At 49.3% G+C, this 11,572-nt stretch overlaps 1 protein-coding gene across 2 annotated transcripts; it reads right to left on the reverse strand.

Moving 5' to 3' along the window:
- LOC149332692 (uncharacterized) lies at positions 1–8,303 on the reverse strand. 2 transcript variants are annotated; one of them, XM_089555842.1, is made up of 3 exons: positions 8,188–8,303; positions 3,454–3,814; positions 1–1,144 (listed from the first exon to the last, which is right to left on the reverse strand). In XM_089555842.1, exons 2-3 carry the CDS (start codon positions 3,783–3,785, stop codon positions 154–156), a joined length of 1,323 nt encoding a protein of 440 aa, XP_089411968.1. In that variant the 5' UTR covers positions 3,786–3,814; positions 8,188–8,303; the 3' UTR covers positions 1–153. The 2 variants fall into 2 exon arrangements, with proteins under 2 accessions (XP_089411968.1, XP_089411967.1); XM_089555841.1 differs by having other exon boundaries at positions 2,566–3,814.
- Positions 8,304–11,572: the final 3,269 nt, after the last annotated feature.

The following is an 11,572-nucleotide window of genomic DNA, read 5'->3' on the forward strand; positions in this document are numbered from 1 at the left end:
AACAGCGGCAATATTTTATTTTAACATTTTGCGTAGTAGTGAGAAATTACGCTCTCAGAACATCGATGTATGTTCTTCGCCAGCCTCCTCCACAACACGATGTAGGTGCTCATCGTGAATTGGACGGTGAGTTCTCACGCACTGCTAAATGAGTTAGTCTTGGTTTTGCGACTCTCCCGCCACGTCGGAGAGCTTCAGGTAGCGTCCGATGGCCCGCCAGCAGTCGCCGTTAAGAGCGTCCACTTGTGTGAAGTGCGCTGGTCCGCACGAAACGGAGTTCTTGACCACGCCGGCGAAAACCAGAAACCGCTCGCTGATGCGCCCGACGGCCGCCCGAATTGCACTACGGGCCTCGCCTTCCCTCACCCCTGTCACCTTCTGGATCAGTTTGAGGAGAGAGTGCTTCGTGGCGAGCATCTCGCATGCTCGGGCGCACCTCAGAGACTCGTTAGACCCTATCACGAAACGCAAAGCTTCGTTCAACCGCGTCCGGTTGAGAGTCACTGCCCTGGTGATGCCGTAGTCCTCGGAATCCTGGCACATACATTCAATCCTGACGTCCACAACAAACTTGTTTCGAAGAAAAGCTTCGGCCAGCTTCTTTAACGTGTACTGGGGAGAGTATTCGGCGCTCTTTTGACAAAGTGTGACCTCCACGATGCTCTCGTTCTTCTCCAGTACCGGCCCAAGCCAGTCTGCGTAGGCGTCGTCAAGTTGCTCCGCGTTGAGGACGCTTAGCTGAGCTAATCGAGAACTCCGGGACAACACGTCAGACATGTCCAGAAGACTGTGGTAGACACCCGGGAATTCCTCATCGCAAGTGTCTTCGATGATTTCCAGAGCCTGGATGGAGCGGTTGGAGTCCAGGACGGTGCAGATTGCGTCTCGCGTTTCATCCATCCATCTACGGTATAAGTGCAGCCCTAGCTGACGAACTGGAGCACCGCTTGGGCCTCCGAGGGCTTCAAGAAGCGCTGATGTCTCCGCCGAGCCGATAGAGTTTATCTCTATGAGAACATCCTTGGGCACTGTCGATGTAGCTGCCAGTAGCGGCGACAGATCCACCAGGTCGTCGCAGTGCCAGTCGAGCATCTCCACACGACTGCTGCAGCCGATGGATTCCAGGAGCGATGCAAAGGCGACTCTGTTTTTTTTTTTTTTTTGCGGAGAAAAGAAACAGAGAAGCAGAAAATGAACAACAGCGCTCGTTGCGACATTAATTAACTAAATATAACACGAATTAAAGCAAGAAATGACTAACGGAGTTTGCACGACCACCTTCCGTCTGAAGTTATTATCTAAAGCCGCGCAATGTCCATGCTTAGAAGAATGTTCTCTAGTACTCACTTCGACGCTGTAAGAAAAAGAAGCGTATACCAGAGATACTTGCAGATGCCCAAAACATTAGCAGCACCCTTCTCAGAAAGCTTGCACTAGACGAAATTCTTTGTGCGCAACCGATATCAATGCAGGTTGTATCCGGACGCATTAATTGACCACACAACCGTTGCCATTAGCTTTATAGCTCTTTTTACACTGATAAAACGCCGCAACATACCCATAAAAAGTAGAAATATGGCCTTTCCTGTTCTGATAGCAGATAAAACGAAATAGTTTTTGGATTTCACCCGACAGAAACGCAACAATGACTGCACTGCAAACGCCAGTGCGTCGGCAAGCATACATGTAGTTGCATTTTCCTTAATTACTGTGTGTTTATATAGGATGCTTAGTTTTCGTCACCTCATCAAACGCTCAATTTTCTCTTTTCTGAGTCGTTAACCGCGCTGTTCGCGGGTACGTGGCCTGTTATGTTATACTGTGAACCCAATCTTACTAATCTTTATTACAGCTTTACTACAAATCTAATTAGGAGCGTGAGGTTCGCATTATTAGTACGCTTATTTAAACAAATAGCACAACGTACAATACAAACATACATACTTCGAATTAGGCGAAGAGGGAAAAAGGCAATTCCCTAGACGCCAAGACAATTCCCAGCCTGGGATGCGCGATAGCACGAAGAGCCCGTTCGAGGCGTTGCCGGAACCATACCGGCCTTCAATTCCGGTGTGGTACTTCCGGTTTGGCGACGTCACGTGATATGTGACGGCACGTTCTCTCAACCATAAGAAGTGACGACATAACCCCACAAAACACATGCTTAGTCTCATACCCCACACGACGCATACACATGCAGTCGTCATATACGCGACACAATGGCATTAATTACGCTAATTAATCCGCGACGATTAGGCAGTATATATCATGAGCCCAGAGGGCCATATATGAAATCTCGTGTCTAGTCATACAGCATCGTAACCATACATGTCATGATTGCTACTACTGATAGAGTGTGACACGAGTCAACTCCAAACGGGCCGACGAGCTCCGTATGCTACCGCATAACCACTATGGTGACCAGGCTGGAGTGTCAAAATTGTGCTCTGTCTAGGTCCTAGCGCGTCACAGCCGTTCAATCGGTCCTGCCGACCTCTCTCAGAAGCGGGAAAAACTAAGATGCGCAAGTCGAAAGCAGGCTTAATTCAGTAAAGGAAAGCCCACCTTTTCTGAACGCTCCCTTCCATCCTCTCCAGTCTCAAACGCTTTAGCGAATCATTCTTCTTGAGGGCATTAACCATTTCCTCTGCAACTGCGAAGTCCACGGGGATACCGAGAATGTCGAGATAGCTGAGCGTTCGGTTCTTTTCGAGAGCCCTGGAGATAACCTCCGAATCTCTTCTCCTCACCAAAAAGTTTATGAGCGCTAACTCTTCCAGCGCAACGTTTTCCAACAGGGACGCCACGCTTGCCGCTGAAAGCGGCCTCTCTTGCTCTGGACACGGCGCGGTCAGGGTGAGACGCCTGAGGCCAGGGTGACCTCGCAGGGCTTCGGAGGCAACAGCAAACGCCTCGTACCACTCGCTCACTAAGTGCACTTCCCTTAATTGCTTGTGAGAACGCAAAGCCTGAATGAAGTCATGACGGCCGCACCAGTTCTTCCGGAAGAAGAGTGTCAGCTTCCGCAGCGCACTCAGGCCTGACGAAAGAAGTTTCGCAAAGACTTTTGGCACGCACTCTGCACACTCTGCCGAGGCGTCCAACTCTATGAGGGGAGGACATGGTTCTAAGGGGGCATACAAGGAAGCAAAGTGACGCTTTAGAGGAATACAGAGCTTCAATGTATCCAGGCACCCAGCCGACTGCTGCAGAAGATGGGAAACTTGGGCGGGAACAGCGCTCACGTTGGCACCGAAAGACACGTCAAGTTCTTCCAGGCAGTCGGCCGTCTGGAAGAGGCCGAGCGCTTCCCAGTTCTCAGAGGGTGTTTCCCACGTTATGTGCCGCAGATGACAGCGGGTTCCTGCCCCGAATTTGGCCTCCGTCAGCAGTTCTAGTACAGGTGGCACGACACTGGGCACATCGCGGTCCACAACGAGAAAGTGGACGCACCGGTGTTTCCTGGGAAGCCAGGTCATGAAGAAGACAGAGCAAGAGGCACACGGGGACTCCGGGTCAAGTATGCTTGTCAGATGCAGCGGCTTGAAAGTGGCCAGCGTAAGCTTTCCAGGTTCCGTTTCGGACAGGTTTAAGCCCAGGGGATTCAATACAGTGTTCCATGAAGACAACTCGAAACACATCCAACATTCTTGCAGCTCTCCGGACGAACACGGGCGATGCATCTGGATCGCTAGCGTGCTGAAAGGGTCGCTGGTGTCGCTCGTTGGAAGTTCCCCTTGACGCAAGAGCTGGAGCAACCTGTAGTGGCGCTGCCGTTCGTCCATCTTCTCTACAGGTTTTAGTCTGTAGACACCTGCAAAAAAAAAAAAAGAAACAATTGGCGGTGCAAAACGACAGACTGTCGGAGCAACCAAAATTTCAGTGGTAAACGTCGCTGAGGGTAGACGCTGCGATAAAATTATGGGTATGAAATATGCAGCTCAGCCTGTCTGCTTGCGCAAAATGCAGCCATCATGCTGAGACAGCCGCCAGCACGTGCGCATTGGTGTGTACGGAAATTCTTATCGATAAAGTGTTCTACAAGCTAAGCCCCCTCAGCTGCATGTTATCAAGTATAAGGGAGTAATTACACAACAGCACCTCTCTAAGCGCAGCCATGCGGCTACAAAGGAAAGCTATGCAGCTTTCACAGAAACTTCGCAGTTGAAGAAAAATTCGTCCTGATTTGGGGTTCGAACCTGAGACCACCGCTTATCTGGGACAGCCACTCTGCCAACTGAGATAACCAGGAAGTTATCAGATGGCAGGGCGAGGTCGTACTGGTCAGCATCTCTTAGAGGGAATGGTGTTGGCTCCAGTGAGCTTAAGGGAACCCGCCATTGTGCAGCATTTGTAATAAGGGAGTGAATGCTCATTAGCATCCACACAAGCGCCGACGTATTCGGCTACAAAGGAAAGTGGATTCACCTTTCCTTGAGGCGTTTTGTAGCTTCAGAAGACTTAACTGATGGGCTTGTTGGTTTTCAGCCATTAATCTCATTTAGCGCAAAACACACGCCAGACAAAATAAAGGAGCACACAAAAAGAAACACGGGCGCTTCCTCACAAATTATTTATTTAAGGAACCATCAAATGTCCTCTGACCGCCGCAGACGCCACCTTACAAGGGATCTTGGGAATGAGCACGCAGAAAGTGAACAGATGAGGTGTGAAAGAAAATTTACCTCCCTATCGTAGAGAGCAAGAGAAGTGTCACCGACTCAGTCTTGTCCTGCTTTTGTGATAAAATAAGCCTCCTACGTTTTGCGAGCCGTTTTTTGGCTACTTCTGCCTGGGATTCTTACGCAACGGAAACGCGGTACGCAATCAGTGCAAGCAATGCAATGGTCCACAAGGTGCGTGCGTTCATTATTACCAAGATCTTTTACGTGCTGCCTGAGTCGGTCATTCACTCATCGCCCCGTCTTGCCGATGTACGATTTACCGCAGGACACGGTGATCTCGTACACGACGTTGGTGGCACAGTCGACAAAACGCTTGTCTTGCCTCGGTTGCTTTTCATTATCGCGAGTGATGCGACTGCTCAGCTGGGGAAGCTTTTTGGTGGCTGAAAAGGCAGTTGGAAAGTAAAACCGATTAGACACCTTCTTCAAGTTGTGAGAGAGCTTGTGCAAGTATGGAACCACTTCCGGCCCCTCTTTTCCATCCGGGACAGTCTAGAAGAAAGCACTGCCATGACAGAAGCGCAACGGCACCGTGGAGAAACCCGAGGTTGGGACGCGACGCGCATAAGCGGCAAGCACAGGATGAAGCTTCTGCGAAGAGGGTTCGATAACAACCTGTCATTGACCACGTTCTTGGCTTGCATCGTAAAAGGCGCGGACACAACTTCGCCAAGGGTACGATGGCGTTATGGCCTTACCCTTTTCCAACAGGCGATTACACAAGGATGGGATTTGACCAGTTAAAAAAAAAGCAGAAAATAAACATAACTCAGAGAGAAACCCCTTAAGAAGTAGGTTGTCCGCGGTACAGCCGAAAAGGCCCTATGACCGATGGAAAACCCGGATGTGCCCATCTAAGAATTCGATCACTTTCCTTGACTGAGATAACGAAGGCGAGCTGACACAGTTGTCACTCCTATTGGACATGAAATAAGCTTCGATAAGCTCTTTTTCGGTTTTTATGTGTGCCTCAGCAAGGAATTCTGTTTCCTCTAAATAAGGAAAACAATTTCTGCTGTCGCAGCTCCGACAGTGCAAGGGTAGATTACTGCCGTTAACTTAACCCCCCCCCCCCCCCCCCCCCCACCGCGCACACACATGCAAACACACTTCCTAATTCATCTTTGCGTCGTTCCGGCCGCACTGCTCCTCGCAACCACCAAAACCCCCGTGAATAGTAGCGTGCAGCTACTCGAAATTCGCTTGTTGTAAAAGGCGACGGTCGCTCCGAGCAACGTTGCCCTGAGGAGCAGCGTCTCCGCGGGAGAGGGGGAGATAGGAAGGAAGAGTGGCCGGAGGGGAATCAAATGGAGAGGATGAGAGAGAGGCAAAGTAGTGCACTGCACGGGCTCGGGCCGGCCCGAAAGCCCGGGCCCGGCCCGGCCCGCGGGCCGGGCCGGGTCGGGACATGATCTGTTTTGCCGGGCCTGGGCCGGGCCCGGGCCTGAAGTTGCGGGCCCGGGCCGGGCTCGGGCTTAAACCTGCGGACCCGAGCCGGGCTTCGGTCCGTATAGAAACGGCTGGTGTCCGACTATTTATTCACTACTGCAGAGTGAAGTACACAATTGCGGCATTGGAGCAGCGGCACAGGTGAGCTATGGGTTATAGTACGCGCTGAGAAAAGAACTAAGCTTTATTGATTGACTTATTTATTTCCTTGTTTCCGCACCGCGGTGGCTTAGTGGATATGGTGTTGATTACTGAGCCGGGGAACCAGGATTTGCTCCTAGCCTCGGCGGCCGCATTTCTGTTTAGGAGGCAAGCATGACAGCCATGTACTTTGTATTATCATTGCTATTTGAAGAAACCTATGTGGTCGAAATGATCCGGAGCTCTCTGCTTCGCTGTCTCTCACAGCCTGACTCCCCTTGGGCCCTTAAGCCCCAAAAACATCGCTTTCATTTTATAGCTATATTTTTCTCATGTGAGAAAATTCACAAACTAAAGCGCGTTTGGTTTTCTTTTTGATCAGCTGACCGGAACGTCTCGTAAATGAAATAGTCACAAAAGCTCGCGAGAGTTTGTAAATCTCATCTGATAACCACATCTATCCCTCCTTGCTTCTTCAGCCTGGTTGACATGACAAGTGTTTTGCCCTGTAAGTTATCACGTGGTTCGCGCGTTATCTTCTGCTCCACCAACGAGAGTAAAATTTAACCGGTCTTAATCGCCCATTGATCGTTCGTCATCCCAAAACATACCTATACACTATTAGAATTGCATTCGGGAAGGACATATTAGTTTAGGACGCTTATAGTCTTCAAAACACACACCGTGAAATACTCAAGCCTTTTAGCTTTTCGTTTCTGCTGAAAAGCGACTAGTTCGGCTAAGAGTTAAACCTGTGAGATCGCGTTCACTAAAAAAATGTCACCCCACTGCTGGCTAGGCAGCTTTAATGTTTATACTTCGCGGGCGGCAAAATATAACTGATTAAAATCATAGGGGAATGCAAAGTAGTCTATTACGCGCGTATGCAGCCCTTTTTATTTGGTTCTCGGAACTTCCGAGTTTACCTTTGCGCACGTACACGAGATCAGTGTCCAGAAGAGGGCCTGGCGAGCACTACTCTTAATCACTTCCTTCTGGGTCAAAAAGAACCAAGTTTCTGCAAGCCAAACTCAGAACCTTTGTCGGCCAGTTTCTTATCGGTCTAGTAGCAGTCTACTTGCTCAGAGTGAGCAGTATATCTCAAGCGGTACTGTGAAGCGGGCCGGGCCGGGCCCGGGCTGGGCTTCACTCCGGGATTCACGGGCCGGGCCGGGCTCACTAGAGCGATAATTTAGCGGGCCTGGGCCGGGCCCGGGCTTGAAGCCGCGGGCCTGGGCCGGGCTCGGGCTTCAGGTCGCGGGCCCGGGCCGGGCTCGGGCCTCAAATTCAGGCCCGTGCAGTGCTCTAAGGCAAAGTTTGTCTGCCGACACTGAGAAGCAGCGGACTGTGCCGTGTCTGGTCTAGCAACAGATATCTTTTTCTTTTAGCAAGGGAGTCCTGCTCTTCCTAAATGGCTTTAAGTCTGGCAACACTGGCAGTCGAGCCGCGGCATGGTCCGTGGGCACCGTTAATACCGTTGTCGAAATGACGCCAAAGCGGGCAACGCAAGAAAAAGGCGACGAGGCGCAGATTAGAAACGCGAGGCTCGCCACGAACTGGAAGGTTCGTGCTTGCGACGCAGAGCAACGACTTGAAGCGCGCGAATACGCCGAGGTGGATATCCGATGAGGCGATTCATTAAAATCGGTTCAGTAGTTAACACAACCAGTTAACGCCCACATTCGCCACATCAAGAAACGGGCGTTGATCGATGTTTTTATCTCAAGATGAAAAATGTCGACAAGACATGCGTATTGGGCACGCCCCTGGACGTAACTGTTCACAGTGATACGTATACAGCGCATTTAATCAGGTACAGCTGGAAATTATTTTTCTTAACATCGCTCGCTTCTTCGCTCTCAAATCTCGCAAAACTGTCGCGTTTAATGGTGGTGCTAGCATCGCTACTTGCCTGATTTGCGAAGAAAGGGAAAATCGCTGTCGTAGCAGTCCCTGCTCCCGAGCTTCGGAGCTCAGCCAAGCGCGGGCGCGTTGAATGGTCCCGCCATCTGGCAAGGGAAAACGAGACTACTCGCTTATTACCTTCCGGAAGAGAAGCGTGGTGTCTCTAGCTTCGCATAGTGGTCTATCTTACGCGACACGACGGTGGACACACGTGTCGCGCTGAGTTTGAGAGTTGAACGCCTGTCGGCTGAATGAACACCTCTTCGGTCGCAGTGAATATAAGGTTTCCTGAGCTTGTTATGGCACTAGTCGCACAGGTACGTTTTAGCTTGATTGATTGGTTTATGGTTTATGGGGGTTTAACACCCCAAAGCTACTCAGGCTACGAGGCGTTTAGCTTGGCTGAGAACGAAGCGCTCATGTCAGCCCGAAAAACTCACTTTCACTTAATATCACTTACTTCGAATTTAGGGAGTATTACATAAGCGATGTGAGCAGGAATAAACAAACTAGTATAAAAAATATTATACGCTAAATGCGGATGTTGTACAATAGGCCCAAGTTCCGCCTAGAATGTATCCGCAAATTTCATGTGCACATGTGCTTGCTGAACTTAGCTGTGCGGACCTGGGCTGCAACGAAGCGTTATGAAAATAGGCTTTTAGTATAGTGGGGACGTCTTATAGCGTAGACGTACACCGGTTTACCGGATGCCGGCTGCGCATGGGCAGTTGCTCCACCAGTGCCACTGCCCGTGTGCAGAAGGCGTCCGCTAAGCAGGCATATCTACGCTAATGCGTCTCCGCAGTGCTAAACCTTGCTAATGCAACTTTTTGTTTTCGTTAAAAATTATTCCTTCGTTCTTAATGTCCCTTTTTTCTACTTTTCCCGAAAAGTTACAAATGCCACCTTGGAATAACACTTTCCCAACCTTAATTATACGTTATACATATATATGCCGACAGCTTCAATCAACATCTGGAAGGAGCAGTTAACGAGGGCGACACTTGAGCTCTGCAGCGTATCACAATACAAGCAACTCACAGACAAGTCCTTCATCGACTTTCTAGCGGATGGCACGGCTTGAAGCTTATTCCACACGAGAAGAGTGTCGCATGTGTGTTAGTGGTGAATGAATAATATTCAAAGTTTTCTAATGACATTTTAGGGCTGTGCATGCACTCTATGGAAGACACGTTAGATATATAACTGCAATGTACAAAGAGTCGAAAAATTTTGTGACACATTGCGTGAGATGTATTGGTAATGTTGTTTCATAGTTAGTTTGAACAATATAATAATGTTTTTGATGCTTAACGTTTTATAGTCATGAAATTAACACTGAAATAACATTAGGAACTTAGCAGTAGCATAATGTTTAGGTTGAACATTAAACTCGTATTTAAGATAAAGCACCCAATGTTCAGTTAGTTTTAAACATCAGCATAGCGTCCCAGTGCAGCAAACAACGTTGCTGCAACTTACAAAACAATTTTATACCAATATTCTAATGTTGGGGTTACTTAGAGATAATGAAAGCTTGTAACTCTACAGCGAGAATAGAACTGCCAGAGCTATCAAAGCTAATAAATAAGGGCAAGGTAATCGACATAAGGAAGTTTAATATGGACAGAGTCGAGCATGCTCTAAAGAATGGAGATTGCCTAATACCATAGTCAAACGGGCCATCTAACCGCGGTTACCGAACTTAACTGCGGTTATCGCGAATCACAGTTCGCCGTTGTCACATGGCTCGCTACCGTTCTCGGTTTTGGCATCCAACGGCCGGGTGCAACGAAAGAAGTGACGCAGTTACTTTACAGATACTTTACAACACAGTGTCGTGAGTGCCGTCCTGTGGCGGCACTGCCTCCACTGCCGTAATACATACATCGGCGCGCCTCCTGCAAGCCGTCCGCGCCAACGCAACACCTCTTCAACAAAGCTCTGGCGCCAGCGTCTGAAAACCGTGCTAAGCTTTCATGCTCTCGTAAATAATAAGGCGCAGGATAAGGGAATTTCAAAAACGAATCCTCCTTGATGATTGCTCACCTGTACCGAGTTGACGGTAGGAGTAATAACTGCAATACAAGCTAGGGTGTAGCAGCTGCACCGTGACTCACCCGATCTCTTGCACGCTAGCTTGGCTGCAAAGCCGTCGCAGCAATCGATCATTTATCTTTCTTTTAACATGAGACAATGGGGTAGTCAGTAAGGCAGTGCAATGAGTAGTTCATTTACTGTAGCACTGGTCAAATCAAAAGCGCCGTCCGCTGTGGCTTCAGTGCAAAACATGCTCGGCCTAGCGACGACTACACTGTTAGCAAAAAAACACCCAAAAGGGAGTAAATGGCTTGTCCTCTAACGCACACCCAAAAGGAGGTTTATTTACTCCGTATGGTGTTTTTTATTTACTCCCTTATATAATGGAGTTATTTTGGAGTATAAAGGGAGTTATTTTGGAGTGAAAAGGGAGTAAATTTTTTACTACCCACAGAGATGGAGCTCAAAAATGGCGTCATGTTTATTTATTTTCATTTAGGCCCATTCTTACAGCAGTGAGCGCGGCGGAAACGGGCAAAGATGCGGAAGAAACCGATCCTTTTTAGACATTACAGTGCCAGAAAGCGCAGCTCGAGCATCGCGGGACGGTGCTGCAGTATAGTGTTGCTGTGCCGTCCGACGGTACTCTGAGGCTACACCAAAACTCTGTCGGACGGCACTCACACTGCCTATTTTAATGCGCTGCTCTTGAAACGTGATTTCGCGCAAAAAAGTACGTCGCTGAAGCTCACCAGCTCGTACGCTTTTCTGAACTCGGTCGTCTACGGGCACTTTCCGTCCACAGACGCCGCCGTATTCTCGATTAACGACGCAAACCGAGGTCGCCAAGCTTAGCCAAGCTCGGTTCGCGATAACCGTGGTTAGCGGCGCAACCGCGGTTTGGTTTGCCGTGTGAGCAGCTGTAACTGTAGTTAGCGAAAACCGCGGTGAACTGCACCCGCGTGACAATGGTATAAAAGCGCTTACGAGAAAACTAGGCATAGGCAATAATCAGACGTAAGCGTTAAAAGAAAAACAGGGCGTTGTCATAGCAATGTGGACAAGATAGTTAAAGTAGCCGAAGATAGTCTATGGGGTTTAACGCCCGAAAGGGACTCAGGCTATGAGGGGCACCGTAGTGAAGGGCTCCGGAAATTTCGACCACCTGGGGTTCTTTAATGTGCACTGGCAAGGCACAGTACGTGGGCCTCCAGCATCTCGCCTCCACCGAAATGCGACCGCCGCGACCGGGTTCGAACTCGCGTCTTTCGGACCAGCAGCCGAGCACCATAACCACTGAGCTACCACGGGGTTTAAAGTAGCTGAAGAGTTCTACAGAAATTTATACA

Source organism: Amblyomma mixtum, chromosome 8 (genome assembly GCF_055824585.1).
Source record: "Amblyomma mixtum isolate Tamu chromosome 8, ASM5582458v1, whole genome shotgun sequence".
Classification (NCBI taxonomy): Eukaryota; Metazoa; Arthropoda; class Arachnida; order Ixodida; family Ixodidae; genus Amblyomma; species Amblyomma mixtum.

Coding starts and splice junctions, on each gene's coding strand:
- LOC149332692 (XM_089555841.1), bottom strand. CDS start 3,785: ATGGACGAACGGCAGCGCCACTACAGGTTGCTCCAGCTCTTGCGTCAA. Junction 1,145..2,565: donor GAAGGGAGCGTTCAGAAAAG/GTGGGCTTTCCT, acceptor AAAAAAAAACAG/AGTCGCCTTTGCATCGCTCC.